Below are 21,544 nucleotides of genomic sequence, written 5' to 3' on the forward strand. Positions count from 1 at the left end.
CTGCCCGGAGCTCTCTACAGAAAGCTCGTGGAATGCAGTCCGCAAACAGCTCAAGAGATGTGGGACATTGCGGACCAGTTCTCCCGTGCCGATGAGGCAGACCGTCGCAAACGGTCTTTAGACAGCTCATCCCGAGGAGACAGGAGGAAGCCCGATCATAGCGATCAGGGACATCCTCGCCGAACTCCTTTTGGCGATCAGGGACATCCTCGCCGAACTCCTTTTGAAAGGATTCAAAGGATTCCGGTGCAAGACCGATTGGGGCCACGTCTCAATCCTGAGAAGCCGCCCGCTCAGTTCGTACCATTGAACAAGTCGAGAGCGGAAATTTTCGAACTGCATTCCGATATGTTCGAAAAACCAAAGCGGATGACGAAATCGGCCGCGCGTCGACCTCAGGATCAATATTGCTCCTTCCATCAAGACCACGGTCACGATACCGAGGAGTGCCGACATTTGGCTGCAGGTATTGATGCTCTTGTGAAAGCAGGGACGTTAAAAAAATACCAAAGCAAGCAGCCGAAAAAGAACAAAAAGCAGAGAGGTGCGAACTGCGCTCCTCAGGATCTGAAAAGCAACAGGACCCCGAAGACGATGACGAGCTGCAATATGATGGAGTAATCCTGACTATTGATGCTCTCCCCGCCGGGAAGACTAAATCGTCCCTGAAGTCAGAGCGCAGAGGCTTCAATCGAGAGGAGCCAACGCATAAAAGGCTGAAGCAGGACGAAGTGATTACATTTTCAGATGCAGATCCCGTCCCGGCCATCTCTCCTCATCAAGACGCTATTGTCATCCAAGCCGGAGTGGCAAACAAACTGATCCACAGAGTGTTTGTGGATACCGGAGCGTCAGTCAGCATTCTTTTTAAAGAATGTTTCGATAAACTAGAAGTGGATCCAGCTCGGCTCAGTCCGGCTCCACTTCCTCTGAAAAGTTTCGCCCAGGAGGACACCCGCCCTGAAGGTATTATCAGCCTTCCGATCACGGTGGGAAAAGCGCCTACAAGCTCCAGTACGATGATCGAGTTCTTTGTGGTAAAAGCTCGGTCCCCGTACAACATCATCTTGGGAAGAGACTGACTCAACGCAGTTCGGGCCGTTTGCTCTACTTATCACCTCACCATCAAGATTCCCACTAAAGGTGGGATAGCGGTCATCCGAGGTGATCAAAAGAGAGCAAAAGAGTGTCTGCAGATTGCGCTTAAAAGTGCCGAGCAATCAGATCGGCATCATCAAGCATAGCAATCACAGCAGCCGGAGTCAGAGGCAAGCGAAATGACCGAAGTCACACCAGAGTCGAACTCAATGACCGTTCAGTTATACGAAGATGATCCCTCCAGAACGGTCAAGATCGGTTTCGCGGGAACGCCTCTACTCCGGGAAAAGACCATCCAGCTCCTCAAGGAGTACAAAGATGTCTTTGCATGGTCTCCGTTGGACATGACCGGAGCGCCCCCTGAGGTAATCACTCATCGGTTAAATATTGATCCTTCAGTCCGGCCTATAAAACAGAAGCAAAGACTCTTTGCGGCAGAAAGAAATCAAGTCATCCATGACGAAGTCCGCCAATTATTGAAAGCGGATGTATTATTCGAGGTGAAATATCCTTCTTGGGTGGCCAATCCTGTGATGATCAAGAAAAAAGAAGGAGGATGGCGGATGTGCATAGATTTTACCGATCTAAACAAGCACTGTCCTAAAGATTGCTATCCCCTTCCGAACATAGATAAAAAAGTAGAAGCTTTGATCGGCTTCGAAATTTTCTGTTTTCTTGATTTATACAAAGGCTACCACCAAGTTTTAATGGATGAGAATGATGCTTCAAAAACGGCTTTCATTACTGACTTCGGCATCTTTGCTTATAAAAAGATGTCATTCGGTTTAAAGAATGCCGGAGCCACATATCAAAGGATGGTAGATAAGCTTTTTCGGCATTTGATCGGAAAAGAGGTTGAAGTGTATGTTGACGACATAGTCGTCAAAAGCAGAAACACTTCGGAGTACGAAGACAACCTCAAATCCACCCTCGACGTGCTCAAAAAAGCCAACCTCAAACTCAATCCCCAAAAATGTACCTTTTTGGTAGATTCGGGAAAGTTTCTGGGTTGTTGGGTTTCAAAGGACGGACTCAAGGCAAATCCCTCAAAAGTTCAAGTTGTTCAGAACATGGCGATGCCGAAGTCCATACATGATGTGCAAAGGCTAACTGGATGTCTAGCCGCACTGAATAGATTCCTTTCCCAAGCAGCCGAAAAGCAACTGCCGTTCTTCAAAGTGTTGAAAAAGGCACCAAAGTTTGAGTGGGGAGCCGAGCAGAAAAAGGCTTTTGACGAGCTCAAAAGTTATTTAGCCAAGCTTCCAATTCTCTCTGCTCCAACAGATGCCGAAGTGATATTCTTATACTTAGCGGCATCAGATCAAACCATTAGCGCGGTGCTTGTACGAGAAGAAGGCCTAAAGCAGCTTCCCATCTACTTTACAAGCCGAGCATTAAGAGGTCCAGAAACAAGGTATCAACCTCTGGAAAAAATTGCTCTGGCGTTAGTAAATGCAGCAAGGAGACTGCGGCCATACTTCTATGCTCACAAGGTATGCGTCTTAACCGATCTGCCACTTCGGCAAGTTTTGACCAAGCCAGAAGCATCAGGCAGAATCGCCAAATGGGCCATAGAGTTGGGAGAACACTCAATCGAATACCTACCTCGGAAAGCCATCAAGGGACAAGCCTTGGCAGATTTTCTTACAGAGGCAAAGTTCGATCAAGTAATCCCTGTCATTGCCGAACAGAAAAATTCTGCCAATACCGAACTAGCACAGCCCCTGGAATCCAAAGTAGAGCCGCCGGATTGCTGGAGCGGATTCGTAGATGGAGCTTCGAATAAAACGGGAAGTGGAGCTGGTATTCTACTTATCGCTCCCGACGGACACGAGGTAACTTATTCACTTCGGTTCTTATTCCCAACTACTAATAACGAAGCCGAATACGAAGCCCTCCTTGCCGGACTTCACTTAGCGCAAAGTCTATTTGTCAAATCTCTCAAAATCCATTGTGATTCACAAGTCATAGTGAATCACATGCTGGGTACAAGTGAAGCCCGAGATGAGAGGATGAAAAAATACTTGGACAAAGCGCAAAGCATTAGCCGAAGTTTCTCTTATTTTCGGATAATCCGCATTCCCAGAGCGGAAAACAGCCGAGCAGATACTTTAAGTAAGTTGGCCTCATATCCGAGCTCAAAGGTGGAGGAATTACTACACCGAAGCATTGATGAAGCTGAGGTACATTCAGTAACCAGCTCGCCAAACTGGATGACGCCGATCTTACAGTATCTAGATCAAGGACAACTGCCCGAAGATAAGAGAGAAGCTCGGAAAATCACATGCCGAGCACTTCGGTATGAACTTCATGAAGGAGTCCTATACAGAAAGTCCTACCTTCAACCGTTATTGCGATGTGTAGGACCAGAAGAGACGGACTACATCCTTAGAGAAGTTCATGAAGGATCTTGCGGTAGCCACATCGGAGCTAGAGCTTTAGCTAAAAAAGTTCTGAGATGGGGATATTATTGGCCAACTTTGGTACAAGAAGCAGTGCAGCTCGTCAAGACATGTACGAAGTGCCAAATCCATGCAAATGTCCCAAGGATGCCGCAGACCGATCTATGTGCTATGCAAAGCCCTTGGCCTTTTATGCAATGGGGCATAGACATAGTAGGACCACTACCACAAGCTCCTCGGCAAATGAAATTCCTTATCGTTGCCGTGGATTACTTCACGAAGTGGGTGGAGGCTGAACCATTAGCTACGATAACGAGCTCGAAGGCATTGAATTTCGTCTGGAAGAACATAGTGTGCCGATTTGGCATACCCCACATCCTCATTTCGGATAATGGGACTCAGTTCACCGACAAGACATTCAAGAATTGGTGCCAAGAGCTGAATATTCAACAGCGGTTCACTTCGGTCTCCCACCCACAAGCAAACGGACAAACGGAGGTAACAAACCGTATCATAGTGAAAGGGATAAAAGCTCGGTTAGAACAAGCCAAAGGACAATGGGTAGAAAATCTCCCTCAAGTCCTATGGTCCTACCGAACTACACCCAAAACCTCCAACGGTGAAACTCCGTACAGTCTGGTGTACGGCACTGAAGCCGTGATTCCGGTTGAGATCGGCGTACCCAGTCCCCGAACTCTAAATTTCTCCTCAGAAATGAATGATGACGGACTGAGAGCCGAACTAGATCTGGCCGAAGAAAGAAGAGAATTGGCCTGCATAAAAGCAGCCAAGTACAAGGAGCAAGTAGCCCGGTATTATAACCAAAGGGTGAAAAAGCTGCAATTTCAAGTGGGAGATCTCGTCTTGAGAAACAACGAAGTAAGCCGAGCAGAAAAGCTGGGCAAACTCGAACCCACATGGGAAGGTCCATATCGGGTGTCAGAAGTCCTCGGCAAAGGGTCTTACAAATTGACTCACGTGTCAGGAGAACAAGTACCCCGAACATGGCACATTTCCAACCTCAAGAAGTTCCATTTGTAAGAGACAGTCCGGTCAGTCAGTCTTGTGTCTGGTTCGGTCCTAGGGGTATGTGCTTTCTTTGTTTTTTACTTGTTTTTCGTCTTTTTATTTGTCTATGTGCGTTTTGTCTGTCTATGTGCGTGTCGTCTCTTACAAATGTTACTGAGGTATCTTGTTCTTCGAAGGCTGATCCCCTTTTTAGAACATGTATAAGCCAACGATTGTGAGTCCAAGCTTCTAAGGAGGATACAAGACCACAATTCAGCTTAAGAAACAAGCAGTTCGTCTGAAACGAACTGCAACAAAGGGAAAGTCCGATCCACGCGATAAAACTCGCCGAATTAGGACAAGGGAAAGTCCGATCCACGTGATAAAACTCGCCGAATTAGGACAAGGGAAAGTCCGATCCCCAAATTAGGACAAGGGAAAGTCCGATCCGAGCGATAAAACTCGCCAAATTAGGACACAAGCTTAGTCCGGTCAAAGAAATTTACTTCATAAGACCAAAGACGAGTCCGGTCAAAGAAGTTTACTTCATAAGACCAAAGACGAGTCCGGTCAAAGAAGTTTACTTCATAAGACCAAAGACGAGTCCGGTCAAAGAAGTTTATTTCATAAGACCGAGGACCAAGTCCGGTCAAAGAAGTTTACTTCATAAGACCAAAGACGAAGTCCGGTCAAAGAAGTTTACTTCATAAGACCGAGGACGAGCACGATGAAATTTTTTCGCTGAGCTGTAAATACGCAGTGATAGAAGCGAAATGAAGATTTCATTTATTAAAACTTGTTCGGCATACAACTCCGCTGCCCTACGAGAAGGCGTTACGCTATTACAAAGGACTATTCTACTGTCCACGGTTGCTAAAGTTGAGCCACCTATTCAAAAAATCCTCGTGAAGCCGAGTTCGGGCGTTCCGGGCAGCTGAAGAATAAGCAGGTCGACGAGATGCTCTCATCGACCTACCGCCTCTTCCTTGAGTCCGGGAAGTTCTGGCACCTCGGCGGCGAAGAGTCTATTCACGAAGCATTTGTTGATCTTGCTCACTCATAATCACAGCTCCTCTACGAACTTCAGTCCGTCCTTGTCTTGACGTTTCCGGTTGCTCCTGAGTCCGTTCTCGTCTTGACGTTTCCGGTTGCTCCTGAGTTCGTTGCTGATTTGGAGTAGGATTTTGAGCAAGTGGATCAGAGGTTTGAGCTGGAGTGTGAGCATCTGTTGGCGGGAAATGCCTAAGGAATCTCTCGATTGAAGGACGCCGGGAAAGAACGATGTCGTACCGAGAAGCCCAGCGCCGCAATGATTTCACAACTTGTTGGCAAGCCGAGCTCTCCAGCGCATTGTTCCTCCGGAGTACATGAAGCTCCTCCCACAGTTCATCAACTTGATTCTGAACTTCAGATATGCTCATTCCCCCGCGTCCGCAGATGAAATCTTCATACGCAGTCCTCTCAGCGACGGCAGTATTCAGCTCGGCCTCCAGATCTTTCTTTTCGGACTCTAAGTCCTTATTGTCGGCCTCCAGCTTCACTAAACAAGCCAAGAGTTCGTCATTCTTCATCTGGTCAGCTATGGCTTTTTTCTCAGCTTCGTCTAAAGCGGAAGAGTACAGCCGCTTCCAGTGAAGTACCTCCAGCTCCTTAAGAGTTAAGAATACAAAGCAGCTATGTCAGTTCGGCATTTCAGTTTACTGAGCAGGTAGTAAACCACAACAGGAGTAAAAGAGAGTACGAAAAGCTATACGAAGACACAAGTGTAGAAAGAAGAATTTTTTCATTCATAAGAAAAAATTTTTTACACAAGGAGGGCTTCAAGGCCATTTTACAAGAAGGAAGAAACTAAACTAAGAGAAGGGAGACGAAATCATACTCCGCCAGCTTCGTCTCCGGCTCCTCGGTGAGGTTTAGCTTCCTTCTCCTTGTCTGCCTCAGCTTCAGCCTCGGCCTCCTTGCTCCCCCCAGCCTGCTCGGTGCCCCCATCACCGATCAGCAGCACCTCTTGCTCGGCCTGCCTGTCTCCGGTCTGCTTATCAAGCTGCTCGGTCTCACCCTCTCCGTGGAAAATTGGAGCGGGTGAAACTGGCCCTAAGGAGGCAAAGATAGCCTCCATATTCTCGTCCCGGTCAGCTCGGCAACTACGAACTCGGTCAGCAGAAAGCAGAACCGAGGACGAAGCAAGCTCCTCAAGGAGCGGCAGACTCTGGAGACGAGCTGCTATCTCTCGGCCGTACAGCGGCAGGACGACTTCGGGCCCCTGCTCGGCATTATCGGTCATCAGTTTCAGCAGATCACCGACAAAGGCCGAAAATTGATTGCTCAGAAAGAGTTTCTCCGCGAAAGCACGGAGAACCTCCCCTTGGGCAACCACGGCGGCAGCATCCCTCCGTTTCGTCTGCTCTCGCTGGATGACGAGCTAGTTCTTGGCAAACTGGGCTTCATCCTGGGCCGAGATCCTAGCAGCTCTGGCCTTCTCAAAGTCTGCCTTAGCCTGTTCGGCCTGGTGACGAGCAGCCGCCAACTTCCTCTGCATCTCAGCATAATCGTTGGACGCTTTGGAGAGTTCAACGGCGACGAGCTTGGAGAGCATATCGTTCCTCTGAAAATGGAAAAAGGAAAAAGTCAACCGAGGGGCCACAAAAATACGGGAAAAAAGCAAGGCCAGAAAATCAAGAAGAGAATTCACCTCGGCGAAGTCCGTGGGCCATAAAAAGGGCTCACAGGTATGTTCCGAAGGAGGCGCCAAGACCACGTCTTTCTCTGGCGCTCTTGGGGGTTTCTGAATCCTCCCCTTCCCCCTTGCCGAAGTCGACTCCGGCTTCTTTGGATCCGAAGAGGTCTTTTGCCTCTTCGGATTCTTCTCGGCATCAGACGCCGAGCTGGTGGTTTTCGGCCTCTCCGGTTCCTTAGATTCGGAGGATTTGCGACCGAGCTTGTTTAGCAAGTTCACTGCCAAAAAGCAAGAAAACAAGGTTAGTTTTCGTCGTCAAGGCAGTAATGCATAAAAAAGAAATCCTCACCCTCAGTCTCTTCGTCCGAAGACGAGGAGTCGAACACGAAGTCGCCCTTGACGAGCTCAGACTCCAGGTACTGCTTCCTAATCATAGGAATCTTATTGAGCTCGCCCTCGAGCTCGTCCAACGGTTCTAACCGAGGATGAGGAATCACGGACTTCGGCCCTCTCCAGGGAAAGCCCGGAGCCGCTGTCCTATTATAAAAAAAGAAACGATTTTGCCATTTCGGCCATTTGGTTTTACAAAAGGCTCTAAAGGGCTGTAAAGGGATCAGGTAAAACCAAGATCCCTTCCTCTTAAACTGGAAGAAATTAAGGATTGCCCTCAGAGACAGATCCTTATCTAGCCTACGCAGTTCGGCAGCAAAGGCCGATAAGTGCCTCCAAGAATTCGGAGTCACCTGACCTAAAGGGAGTTGGAAAAAATCAAGAAGCTCTACAAAAGGTGGGGGAAGAGGGAAACGAAGCCCGCATTCTAAGCAGGCTTCGTAAACGGTGGCGTAACCCTCCGGCGGCGAGTCAGCCCTATGAAGGTCGTCGGGAATCGCAACCTTCCCCCCAGGAAAAAAATATTTTTCGTGTAGGGATATCACAGTATCCTTACTCAAGATGCTGTGAAAATACTCTACGGTCTTCTCCCCGGATTCTTTCCGGATAGAAGACCCCTTATCCCCTTTCCTACCGCTACCTGACTCAGAAGAAGAAGAAGAAGACATAGTTCTTACTCTTTGAAAGTCTGAAGAAATTCTGAAGAAATTCTTGAAAGCGGAAGGAAATTTTTACGCAAAAGAAAGAGAATGCAGAAGAAGCAATAGCAAAAGTGTTCAAATGATGAAGAAAGGACGTATTTATCAGATTCGGAGAAGATTTCAAAATCATCGCACCGTTTCGAATCCCACCTTTTCAGGATTCAACGGCCGGATTTTACTGTCGCATTTAATGCAGTCACGCGCAAGGCACGTCCCCTAACGTCAGCCTCCCCCGTACCTTTATCCAGAATGCCGAAGTGACTCGCTTCGCCGAAGTGATTCACTTCGCTTTTCGGGGGGGGGTAGTGATGGGGTACGTACTAAACAAGCCCAATAGCAGTGACGGCCCATCAGCCCAAAGCCCAAGGAAGAGTATCAGTTCGGCATTACCAAAGAGTTCGGCCCCAGCCTACAGCTCGGTAAAAGCCGACCAATCAAGCTCTACTCTCAGATCGGCAAAAGCTGCTCGGCAATAGTTCAGCAGTTCGGTCTCAGTATTCGACCGAACTGGGAGATAGTGGACTCATGCAGAACCTCCACGACCTCCACTACACGATCTATTTAGTGGTGTCAACTCATGCAGGATCTCATGCAGGATAGCGGACCAAACAAAGAGATAGTGGACCCATGCAGGATCTCATGACCTCCACGACATCCACAACCTAGTTAGTGGTGATGTAAGCCACGACCTAGTTAGTGGTGATGCAAGCCACGATCTTAGTTCAATGTATAAATAGAACTTAGATCAGATAGACTAGAAAAAAGGAAAACTCTCTAGACGAAAAAGATCATATAGCAAGTCTGTATTTGTAAGCTGTAAACCAGATCAAGCAATACAATCTTGCCCTCCGTTCTTCCCATGGACGTAGATTTACCTCAGTAAATCGAACCACGTAATTCCTTGTGTCGTGATCTATATTTTCTTTTACCCGCATTTGTTACCATCAAAAATTCGCCCAATCATCACTAGTGGTTTTAAATTTGATGATCTTTAAATTTTTTTATTTACCTATAAAAAAATTTAATGTACATTTAATCAACAATATAATTGTAGAAAAATATATACACATGCCAAAAAAAACATCAACAACATCGTGGCTATTACTAAGTAGTACATCGCTGCTGTAATAATTGTTTTCTGATGGAGTATGCATAGTACTACTCTTTAAAAGCTTTTCAAAATACAATTACGTGCCGACAAGAAGTAATTAAGAACTTAGTTTGATTAGTAGAAATATAACTACGAGCTTATAAGCTATAAGGTGCTTAGGAATTAATATCACTTTAATTTTTGGGGGGTGATTATTGTTTGAGATTTTGTTTTTCCTTTATAAGCTACATGTAGTAACACTTGGACAATCACCATTATATAAAAAAAAGAAGACAATCAGTCAGAACAAATTAATATATTCCATCATTTTTTAAACAGATGCATATTTCTAATATTATCATTTTCATTATCATATCAAAAGTTTTACTTATGCCGATTTGCTCAAATATTAAGTAAAAGATCTTGTAACCTACAAAGATTTTATATGTATATATTAATGAAAACTATCATTTTCGCCCACTTTGATATCAGTTTAGGCACTCTTACACTCCAGCTTTGCGTCCCCATATTTTATGAAGAACTACAAAATAGGTTATTGAATTGGAGATCGGACAATACTTGGTTTCATTTATGTGATACTTAAAAAAAAATTGAAAAAGAAAAGGCTCAAGCATGAAGGGGAGGCGAGCCGAAAGCCGATACAGAGAAAGGAACAAAAACAAACCCGAACGAACTATCTAGTAGAGGGGGTAGCCACAATCTGAAGACAACTCTCCAATTCTTCCGATATAGCCGATTGCCCTCAAAGCATCATAGAGAGTGCAGTTATTACATTATAGATTCCAGTCTTATAGATTTAACAATTAAATAAAAGTCTGTTGTATTAAATCATTTTTTATTATTTTAGACTGTTTTCTAAAACTAGATTATTCTATTTTTAATAAGTTCTTTTTATGAGGCAAACCTCATTCTTTACTAACAGCACACCTATATTTTACTTTACTAATTTCTTATTAAAATTCGTAATATTGCACTTGGTATTTTAATAGGGTAGAAGAAATATAAAATCAACTTATTATACGTAAGAGTCCGCCGTATTAAATTTAAAGCAGCATGATCTAGACTGAGAGTTATGTATACTCTTTTATCGTCGCCTATAAAATGCACTATATTTATTTGCTAAAAATAATTGTATACTAATACATGATTTGAGACTTTTAGTTAATCATCTAATCTTGTTAAATACTGAAATTATATTTCTTTGTTTTTTCTGAGTCGAAAAATGGGAGAATTGATCTTGGCATCCAAATCAATTGCACTTACAAAAGGTGGAAATACTACAAAGTTGCACAATTGGGGTGATTTGGATAGTGTGAGTAGAAATGTAAATGTAAGTTTTTGGCGGCAAAATGCAAAAGCTCAAATCGAAAAAGGAAAGAGAGAGATAACTGTAAAATCAATTGCCAGAATGAGCAGCGGAGGCGGCGATCGCCCGACGGTGATGGTCACGAACGACGACGGAATAGATGCTCCAGGGATTCGAGCTCTCCTTCATGTTCTCGTCTCCTCCTATCGATTTAACGTCTATGTTTGCGCTCCTGATTCGTATGTTTTCCAGCTCACATTGGTTTCTCCGTCTGCAATTGTATGTTATCTGCGTGGTGTGTGTGTGTGTGTGTGAGAGAGAGAGAGAGAGAGGAACTGTGCCAAATTAGGTTGAAATTATTGTAGAATTATTCTTCAGTATATGATACACTATATTTTGATTTCCTTTTCCTGTGATTTTTGTGTTGTTTTAGTTCAATTTTTGGCTTCCTTTCATGGTGTTGATCGTTTGAATCCCCTACTAATGATTCATGATTTTCAATCAATTTTATGTAGAAAAAATAAATCTCATCTGATAATTCTTACATTGATAATTCCCAGAGAAAAGTCTGCAGTTAGTCATAGCATCACATGGCAAAAAGCTCTATTTGCCAAGCCAGTAGAAATTGAGGGGACGGTTGCTTTTGCAGTTTCTGGTAGGTGCAATGTTTTCTGAAACTATATCTGTTTAAAGTTTAAACTATATCGGTTTAATACTCCCTCCGTTTACATGCTAAGTGACACAATATTCTTTTTTTGAATATTCCACTCTAATTGACACATTTCTTAAATGGAAACATCTTCATCTCTACTTTATTGTCCACGTAAATGTAATACCATATCTTGCAGGTACTCCTGCTGACTGTACATCATTAGGAATTTCCAAATCTCTGTTCACATCAGTACCTGATCTGGTACTTTACTTTCTCAGCATTTGAATGACTTTTCATAGTATGTAATCTCGCTTTGGTTGCACCCTGTCCTCTTTGTATATTAAAACAGGTAGCCTAATACATAAATTATTTATTCACCAATATCACTATATGTGTGTATCACTTAATAAGAACTTTTATTTCATGGCTCATTATTGATATCATGATATGTACAAAACGGCTTCTCCACAGTTGTTGGTGTGTGCATGTGCATGTGCCAGTAAGAAGTTTTGCAGATACAATTCCACATTCCAATTCTTAATCTTCTTTCCTGCAGGTTATCAGTGGGATCAATATGGGTAGCAATTGTGGTTATCACATGTCAGTAACAATTCTATATCTGACTTTTGGATCATTTTGATAATTTGTTTTTTGGATGTAGAATTGCTCATAACTTCTTTCCATGCAGTTTTTCTATATTGGGCTTAAGTAGTGTGCACCTAATAAACCATAGTATTTGTTTCTCTATGAAATACAGTAATGTGAATTCAACTGCTACTTGTCCTTGATGCCTTTATGTAATTGATATTGTAAATGTTTCAAATAATAAGTTGTCTGTAGGAAAATGTCTAAACATTCTATATAAATATAAGGAAGGAGATCAACCATTACAGAAATGTCGACCTCTGAGTCCTATAAGTCTTAAAGTTTGACGTCCTAGCAAAGATTATAGTAATATGTTTACCTGGTAACGTTAATGCAATGACTCTTGTATCTTGATGAATGCAGTTTATATTCTGGGACTGTAGCAGGGGCTCGAGAAGCATTTTTAAATGGAATAGCTTCGATCTCTTTATCATATGATTGGTATGTATACAATATGTTACTTCAGAACCCTGCTCTGTATATGTTTGCTACTATAGTGTTTTATAATCTATACTGCTTCTTCATCTTAAGACAGGAGTTCAGAATAATAGTTACACAGTTCTAGCTTGCAGGGTTGGAGGGAAAAGTACTATAAATGATTTTAAACTTGCAGCAGAGGCGTGCTTGCCGATAATCTGTGGCCTGTTGGGTGAAATCAAGAAGAAAACACACCCTCAAAACTGTTTTCTGAATGTAGATATACCGACAGATGTTGCGAATCATAAGGTAAGTTCGGGGTGGACTTTGGCAAGTCACTTGAGCTGATATGAGAAGGTGTTAAAGTCAATATGTTTGCGATTGTTTTTATCTATATACATATAATATTGACCAACTTAGATTTCTGTGCAACTGTTACGGCCACATCCCTTAAATTTTATTGTTATTCTGATAAATGGTGGTACTAATATGTGATCGTGCTCTCCTGCTCCCATATCTCTCATCCACTGCCTTGTTTTAGTGAAGATTATAAGTATATATATCAATGTTTGTTTGCTGGTCCGTAACAGGGTTATCGACTTACGAATCAGGGAAAGACTATGGTAAAAATGGGGTGGAGACAAGTTGCTTCTGAATCTGAAGGAGGGAAAATGCTGTCAACTATGACTATGGAGACAAGTTCACCATTGGGTTCTGAATCAACGCTTACCAATTTAAAGCATGAACTTGCATTCCAAAGAGAAGTATGACTCATTCTCTTATAATTGCTCTATTGTATATATGAATGGCCTTTTTCCTCCGACATCTATCTAGTCTATACAACTACCTGATAAAGATTTCAATATTTTCTGAATTTCCTAATGTGATTTATGATAAGTTTAGTATTAAGTCAAATGTTATTTATTAGACTACTATATTCGACCTAGTAGAGTATTTAGTAATTTCTGAAGTTCTGCATTGATCACTACCCTATGCTTATATGCACAATGGAATTTGATCTCGAGTAACAGTAATTATCTCTGCATCCTTTTTTCAGGTGAAGGGATCACAAGTTGACAATAGTGATACAGACTACAATTGCCTTAGAGAAGGATATGTATGTAGAGTTTTCTGTAAGTAGATAGTTAGAACGATACTTGTTCGTGTGTAATTTGCCACTTGTTTATTGCAGATAACTGTGAGTCCTTTAGGAGCCCTGTCTCCCGCAGACATGGAAAGCCAAGCTTATTTTAATCAGTGGTTGGCAGGTGTTTCAGCACTGTGAAGGGGTATTTTCTTCACATCTCTAAAGACAAAGTCGTTGATCAGGGTGCATTTTACTTGTTGAATCATGCCATCGACATATCTTGAACTAATCTATTCAGTTTTCTAAAAGGTTCCTAGTCCTGTCTCGGGATCTAGGATGTATGGAAGGATATCTAGATGGTTTGCTTATCATTTCTGATCACGAGATCTCTTTTAGAGGTATCATCTTCCCGGGTACGGGATCACTTATCAGCCTCGCACATCCTTTATTCAGTACCTATAGTAGTTAATCACAATCTCATTGGTTCTGTTGTTGGGACAAATCTGAATAGCCATGTTCTACTTTGGTTATAATGAATAAAAATTTCAGTTTGTTATGCCTTGAAAAGTCAGTTTGCCATTTCATTTTCATGATTCATCGAAATTGTAGTGACTATTAGAAAAAAAGGAGAAAGAACAACATGACAGAGTTTGAATTTTATAACAACAAAGTGTGTTTTGGAGAAAGAGTTTGGAAAAGAATGGCGTGGAAGAAGTCTTTGGAGAAGAAGATAGGCGCCGTTATTTTGTAGTAGTAGTAGTAAAATTGTATCTTGTCATTTTTATATTTTAAATTTATTTAATACTTTATTTAATATGGGTGTTTACTGTTTAGTTACTTATGTTGGAGTATTTTGAGTTGTTATTACTTAATTCAATCGGTATACAATATAAAAAGTATTTTTAATTAGTACTATTGTTTATTGATTTATTTATATTTTGAGTTCAATTTTATCATAGTTAAAATACAAGTAATAATATTACTATATTTATGCAAAATAACAAATATAATTGTACGACACACTAAAATGATTAACAAAAGTATAATCTGAACCAAAATGTGACAATAAATTACCAGTATATCATTAATAAAAATACAAATATTTTGGAATATAAAAAATATAAATGTTTTTGTGTGATATATGGCATTTTGATTTGGTTGCTATAAATCCACTTACTCGGTACTTTATTTTCCAATACAATTTTCACTGCTTTTTTGGCAAAAATCTTGTCTCAGTTTTAGCTATTTTTCTGTCTCTTCGGCAAAATTGTTTTAACATGAACTCCTATAACTATTTCAGTTATCAAAATGTGCTGTATAATTGGATTATTAGAGCACTCACAACGGTGAGCAACCCACCGTCCGTCCGTCCGTGCTGCTCTTAGAGCACTCACAACGGTGAGCAACCCACCGTCCGTCCGTCCGTGCCAGCGGCACGGAGACGGTGTCCGCCGCTGGCACGGCGCTGCTCGATGAATCGAGCACGTCCGTGCCAGCGAGCAGGCGACGTGGCAGCGTGTGATTGACCAACGGCATATCCGTTGGAAAATCTTTTTTTATATATTTTTTAAAAAATTGAAAATAATACCAAAAAATAAAAAAAAATATTTTCCCAATCCCAAAAAAATGCCCCTTTTTTTGCCCATTTTTCTATATTTTTTTTATTTTTTTATTTTTTTTCCCTAAAATCATCTATAAATACACACATTCATCATCCAATTTTCACATCAAATCATCTTTCATTCATATTTTTCATACAACTTATCTATACCTTCATCTCTCACTCAAAACCTCAAATGGATTTCACTCATCTCGTTGCAGAAGCGGAGCGCGAAGAACAAGAATACTACGAACAACATCGTGCTGCTTATGAAGCATATGTCGCAGCGAATACCCCCGCCCCTCCTCCTCAACCAACTAGATCAACTCGCCGCTACATCCATCGTGACCGGGAGGGAGCCCACGAAAGGCTCGTTGCCGACTATTTTGCCGACCCGCCGTGGTTTCCGGCAGATTACTTTAAGCGCCGTTTTCGCATGTCAAAGCGCTTGTTTATGCGTATTGTCAACACATTATCCGCCTGTGTTGAATTCTTCCAAACAGGTCCAAATGCAGCCGGTCGGCAAAGTATCTCGGCGTTGTAGAAGTGTACGTGTGCCATCCAACAACTCGCTACTGGGCAAACGGCCGACCTCTTCGACGAGTATTTGCATGTCGGTGAGTCCACTGGAATCCTTTGTCTGAAAATTTTTTGCGAGGGCGTTCGTACAGCTTTCGGTGATGAATTCCTTCGGGCACCCACCACCGATGATTGTCAACGGTTGCTTCGTCTTCACGAATCAGTCCATGGCTTTCCCGGAATGCTTGGCAGCATTGACTGCATGCATTGGAGGTTGAAGAATTGTCCGACTACTTGGAGGGGGCAACACTTAAGCGGCCACAAAGGCGGCGGCCCAGTACTTATCCTTGAAGAATTGCCGGATCCAACAACGACTTGAAAGTGCTTTATTCTTCACCCCTCTTCAATGATGTGTTGAATGGTGTAGCACCGGCGATCGCCTATAAAAAGGGCTCCATTGCTAATAGCATCTCTCTCTCCACATTAAACCTACATAGCATCACAGAGTGGACACTTAGTTAGTAGGTGTAGCTGGCAACACAAACATTTAAAAGAAACAAGATTTGCTAACGCAAGCTTTGTTTCATTCATTCATTCATTTCAATTTTCAGACACACTATCTCTCTTGTAGTAAGAGTATTCTCTTTCAAGTTTCAAGGAAATGGGATTTGGGGGAGATGAACATAATCAAAGAATTCAAACAGTTGTTCAACTCCTCAACAAACAATCTCCACTTTCCCTCAAAAGGTATCTCTTTCATATTATATGCAAATAATTTTGCAGGAGAAATTCTGCAACAATGCATGCGTGGGGAGGTTTTTGAAAGCCAAAGGCCAAAGTGTGAAGAAAGTAGCTAAACATCTCAGGAATTGCCTTTCTAGGAGAGATTCCTTTGCCATTGGTAATAATTTGGGGTTTTTTTTTTTTCTAGAATAGAGATATCATTCCTCAAGTGTACTGGACTTTTTTTTAATTCCGGATTTAGGAAAAACGCATGACCCTCATGCGTCACCCATTAATGAAACTCATGACCGTGATGCGTTTTAGGGTAAGAAGCATTAGCGTGATGCGTTTTTCAATTTTTTTTAATTTTAATTGAAAGACGTATGAGGGTCATGCGTCTTAGGGTAAAACGCATGACATTCATGCGTCTCTCTTCTAGATATCAAATGGCTTTGTAGTTCAGTGGTAAGAATGCCACATTGTGGCTGTGGAGATTTGGGTTCGAATCCCAGTTGCCACAATACAATTATTCTTCATGCCATTATTAATGATTTATAGTGCTACTAATTTAATAGAAATGCATATTTAGTCCTTCAACTTTTGTCAATTCTCTCTAATTATAAACATCTTAACAAAATTAGACTTATTTTATAAAATTTTGTTACATGACTATATATAAATAACCTTGTAATGCGGTATTGTATCTGTACGTCTATTTATATACATATTATTTTATTGTTAGAAAGAAGAGAAGATTACGGAGTATCAAATCAAGATCGATCAAGAATATTATTAGGAATACTGTTTTTCTTGTTACCATAGATACACACATTACCTTGTAAACCATACATGTATCTTATTACCACAGATACACACATTACCATAGAAAAGTTCAATTGTTTCACTGCGGCAAAATTTAGTTTTAGCAATCTTCATCTCTCTCTCTGAATTAAGATCACATAATAATGAAAAATTGGTGATCTTGATGTATCAAAACACCGTAACTAATCTAGAAAATGTGAAGTCATCTCAAAACATAACTAATCAAGAAAATGTGATTTGGGGCGATCATATTAAGGGTATGATAACTTCAAAATAAATGTACTGTGGCAGCTGGGATTTGAACCCAGATCTCCACAGCCACAATGTGGCATTCCTACCACTGAACTACAAAGCCATTTAATGTTTTGAAGAGAGACGCATGAGTCTCATGCGTTTATCCTAATACGCATGACCCTCATGCATCTTTCAATTAAAATTAAAAAAAATTGAAAAACGCATCACGCTCATGCGTCTTAGGATAAAACGCATCACGCTCATGCGTTTCATTAATGGGTGACGCATGAGGGTCATGCGTTTTTCCTAAATCCGAAACAAAAAAAAGTCCAGTACACTTGAGGAATGATAACTCTATTCTAGAATAAAAAAAGAAAAAGCCCCTAATAATTTTCCCTTTTTCTTTCCACACATCTATATTAATTACTTTCCATTTTTTCAAAACCCCACCTTTTCTTTGCCTATATCTCCTTTATTTCATCCAACTACTAGTAAGATTTTTTAAACTCTTGTAATTTAATTTGTAAGTAAGTAAACAAAGAAAAAGGAAATAGTACAACTTATTAATTGATGATTTTGTGTGTATTTGAAGATCATTTGAAGGCTGATGAATTCTCTCCCGAGATTGGTCAAGGAATGGCGTACGTCACTGGTCATGACGACGAACTAAGACCTGTCATGGTATATATTTACGTCGAATTTTGTAACTACTAAAATACTTAATTCTTCATAACAATTTTTTATAAACATAACTTGCAGATTTTCCGGATCACTCAAGAATACCAGAAATTCCATTCTCAGAAACTGTAATTCTATTTTTGTGTATCTGATCATCATCAAAAATATAAATTTATTTATATATAATTATTTTGATTTTTTTTAGATTTAATCGGTTGCTAGTGTTTACAATGGAAGTGGCAATTCAAACCATGGAAAAAAATGTCGAACAATTTGTCCTCCTCTTTGATGCAAGTAAGTTTTTATTTAATAAGTTTATAGAAATAAAACTTTTATTACTTTTAATTTCGCAATAGTACGAAACTCTTCAATTTAATTAATGTTTAATTTATTTATACTTGTGATGCATAACTTTTAGCGCATAAAACTTTAATTTGTAGTTCACATAGATATTATTTTTAGACATGTACACCATCTATAAGATTAATTAATTATAGCCGTGCTAGAAATTTGACGATAATGAATAGTTGATAGTTCATCGCTAGAGCCTATGTACATCAATATATTTATTTTACGAGTGTTTCACATATTTTCATCTAATTAAATTAGCGTACCTTGTAAAATGAATAAAGCTATGAAGTTGACTATCATAAAAGGGTATCTTTGTAAAGTGAATAAAGATAGTAACGAATTAATGCTTTCATTTAATTCTCACATCTTTTAATACTATTAGTCATTCATACTTATTCTAGTGACGCTCATTTGACTCAAATGAATCTCTTTACGTTATTATTCATTTATATTTCTTTATATGCTAATCTGACTCAAATGAAAGTTATAATAATCAGAAATTTTTTTATATACTTTTTGCTATAATTATATATGTACTGAACTAATTTGTATTTGAATCCAAATAATTATACACCACAACAAAATTTATCACTTAGTTTTTTCTATTCTCTTTGAAAATGCTGCCTTTTTTTATCAAAATTAAATTTTTATTGTGAATTATAGGCCTTTGCAGATTAGCATGTGGGTTTACGAACATGTTGGTTGGAAGTCTGAAAATCATAGGTGAATATTACCCAGGAAGACTTCACAAGGCTTTTGTGATTGACCCTCCACCCTTCTTCTCTTACCTTTGGAAGGTACCATATATCAACCCTTTTTTTCTTCTCTTTTGGCCATAAATATGATTGCATTTTACTTGCTTGTTTTAATTTGATGTGAAAAAGTAGTTGGCTGGTATTTTGGGACGTCCACATTTTAAAATTTTATTTTAGATAAGTCAGTCCAATAATTCACTAAAGCATTACACTCACATTCTACTAATACATTAAAAATGAGACATGCATTCAACCATAAACGTGGGACAAAGGGAGTATCTTTTTGTGCTAATTGTTGTGTTTGTTCTTTTGGAAAACTCATGACTTGTCCGTGGTCTGGTTTGAGCATTTTTCTTTTCACAAATTAAAAAATAATTATTTTAAACTTGTGATTTTATGGGGAGTTAGGCCGTTCGTTGAGCTTTCACCGATCATGATCACCATATCGTCGCTCGATTTTGAAGAATCTGCCGGATTGGATGATCTAACGCGACTGCGCTTTAACTCCTCCTCATCAAGAATCTCGGAGTCAAAATTAGGTGCGAAGATATCTCATCTGAATGTTAGGTCTCGCTCCTTAAGGGTGGTCAGAAAGGGCTTCTTTCCGGAAACTAAACAACCCAGAACTCCAAAACCCTCCTTCTTCGTCCAACCATTCGTCGTCCTTTTTTTCTCGGGGTAGAGTGGAGAGAAGCACCGAATCGTTCATGCCATATATAAAGTTATATCGACAGCCCTACGACGAAATGATTTATAGATCAAAGATGAGGCCTCCTCTTGGCGGCCTCATCTCCGTTGTTTGTCCACATATCACCCGCACTCATGTCTCTCACTCACAACGTTTTTTCGTCTAAAGTATCTATATTGAAACATTCTTTGATTTGGTATCATCAGCTCACAAATCTCCATTGCTTACATTGTCAATTTGATTTTTCATCTTATATATATTAGTAATGGACAATTGATCATTCAGAAAATTTGCATGGTTCTCTACTAAATTATAGTCATGAGCAATTTGGTACGATAATAACTTATCTATCTAAGAATTATATAATAAAATATTATTTAAAATATACTCTACCATGTTCTTATCACGTTTTGTTTATTTATCTTACCTAAAATAAAATATGAATTAAATAAAAATATGCCATCAAGTATTCAAGCAGGATGTTGAAAGAAAGTTTTAGAAAAAAAAAAAAAACAATTGTATGCATTTTAGCATGCATGCCATTAATCTAGTGGTACAATTGTATGTTATCCGGTATATACTCCGTATTTGTTTAATGTTGAACAAGAGTAACTAAATTCAACAATTGTCATAAAAATATTTAACATATATCAATCAATTAAGTCTAAATAAACTATACTCCGTCACTATTCCATTATATATAAAAATTAGGAAAGTCTCCATCACTCAACTATACTAAGCATTTTCATTAATTAAATCTAAGAGAGCGATTGATTTTTAGCAATCTGGTCACGAATTTGGATGGTCTAATATGGCCGTTATCATTTGATTACTTCTATATACTGTATATAATATACTCCACATAAAAATATATAGTTTCAAAATCATATGTTATATATACACCATTGATCATACGTACAATGAAAAATAAACAATGGCTTGTTTTTCATCATTAATATACCTGGCAGTAACAGAATTAAATTAAGCAATTGTATAATCGAGACAAACAGAAACGTAGAGACACATAATTTACGTGGTTAACCAACGTTATGTTGGCTACGTCCACGGGCAGGAAACAGAGAACAAATTGTATTCAGATTGTTATCAGATTACAAAGTTATGTGCCCTACTTCTATGCAAATAGGCACACAGACAACGGACTAGACCCAATATAACAATTAGGGCTAAAATAGAAACATAGCACATCGAGACCCCCGTTTGGCTACCGGCAAACAGTACAGATTCAAGGCATACTAACATAAAGTATGTTTGCATAATTTTACTACTTTCTCTGTTTTCTAAAAAAAAACTTTTAAAACAGTATGAGTTTAACATAAAATTGATAAAATAAGAGAAAGATAGAAAAGAAAAGTATGTTATTGGAAAATGGATTTTAAGAAAAGGTTTCCTATAATAAAAAAATTTATTTTAGGAAAATGGACAAAAATAGATAAAGTTTCTATTTTTAAAAAGCGAATTGAGTACTATTCTATAAACTGTGTAATCACAAAAGATGGAAATATGTGTTCATATTATTCAGGTAAACCCGCATGATATTTTCATTATCTATAGAGTAAAGGCCTAATTTGGTTCTTAACATATTGCGATTTTACGATTTTGGTCCAAAACATTATCTTTTGAATTATTCGGTCTCTCACAAATAAAAACGGGTCACATTTG

At 39.8% G+C, this 21,544-nt stretch overlaps 2 protein-coding genes across 2 annotated transcripts; both read left to right on the top strand.

Annotated features, from left to right (window-relative positions):
- The first annotated feature begins 10,578 nt into the window (after positions 1 to 10,578).
- LOC121776232 (5'-nucleotidase SurE-like) lies at positions 10,579 to 14,050 on the top strand. Its single transcript, XM_042173391.1, has 9 exons — positions 10,579 to 10,932; positions 11,254 to 11,348; positions 11,542 to 11,606; positions 11,902 to 11,945; positions 12,354 to 12,431; positions 12,563 to 12,716; positions 12,998 to 13,171; positions 13,465 to 13,524; positions 13,600 to 14,050. The coding sequence occupies exons 1-9, from the start codon at positions 10,610 to 10,612 to the stop codon at positions 13,690 to 13,692; spliced, it is 1,086 nt and encodes a 361-aa protein (XP_042029325.1). The 5' UTR covers positions 10,579 to 10,609; the 3' UTR covers positions 13,693 to 14,050.
- Positions 14,051 to 16,274: 2,224 nt separating this feature from the next.
- LOC121776870 (phosphatidylinositol transfer protein 3-like) lies at positions 16,275 to 19,858 on the top strand. The gene is made up of 7 exons (XM_042174025.1): positions 16,275 to 16,357; positions 16,393 to 16,514; positions 17,985 to 18,073; positions 18,152 to 18,198; positions 18,276 to 18,364; positions 19,085 to 19,217; positions 19,576 to 19,858. Exons 1-7 carry the CDS (start codon positions 16,275 to 16,277, stop codon positions 19,856 to 19,858), a joined length of 846 nt encoding a protein of 281 aa, XP_042029959.1.
- The last annotated feature ends 1,686 nt before the right edge of the window (positions 19,859 to 21,544 follow it).

The sequence above is a fragment of the Salvia splendens genome, chromosome 18, assembly GCF_004379255.2.
Source record: "Salvia splendens isolate huo1 chromosome 18, SspV2, whole genome shotgun sequence".
NCBI lineage: Eukaryota > Viridiplantae > Streptophyta > Magnoliopsida > Lamiales > Lamiaceae > Salvia > Salvia splendens.

Coding starts and splice junctions, on each gene's coding strand:
- LOC121776232 (XM_042173391.1), top strand. CDS start 10,610: ATGGGAGAATTGATCTTGGCATCCAAATCAATTGCACTTACAAAAGGT. Junction 11,349..11,541: donor GGTTGCTTTTGCAGTTTCTG/GTAGGTGCAATG, acceptor CATATCTTGCAG/GTACTCCTGCTGACTGTACA. Junction 13,172..13,464: donor AACTTGCATTCCAAAGAGAA/GTATGACTCATT, acceptor TCCTTTTTTCAG/GTGAAGGGATCACAAGTTGA.
- LOC121776870 (XM_042174025.1), top strand. CDS start 16,275: ATGGGATTTGGGGGAGATGAACATAATCAAAGAATTCAAACAGTTGTT. Junction 16,358..16,392: donor CAATCTCCACTTTCCCTCAA/AAGGTATCTCTT, acceptor GCAAATAATTTT/GCAGGAGAAATTCTGCAACA. Junction 18,074..18,151: donor ACGAACTAAGACCTGTCATG/GTATATATTTAC, acceptor CATAACTTGCAG/ATTTTCCGGATCACTCAAGA.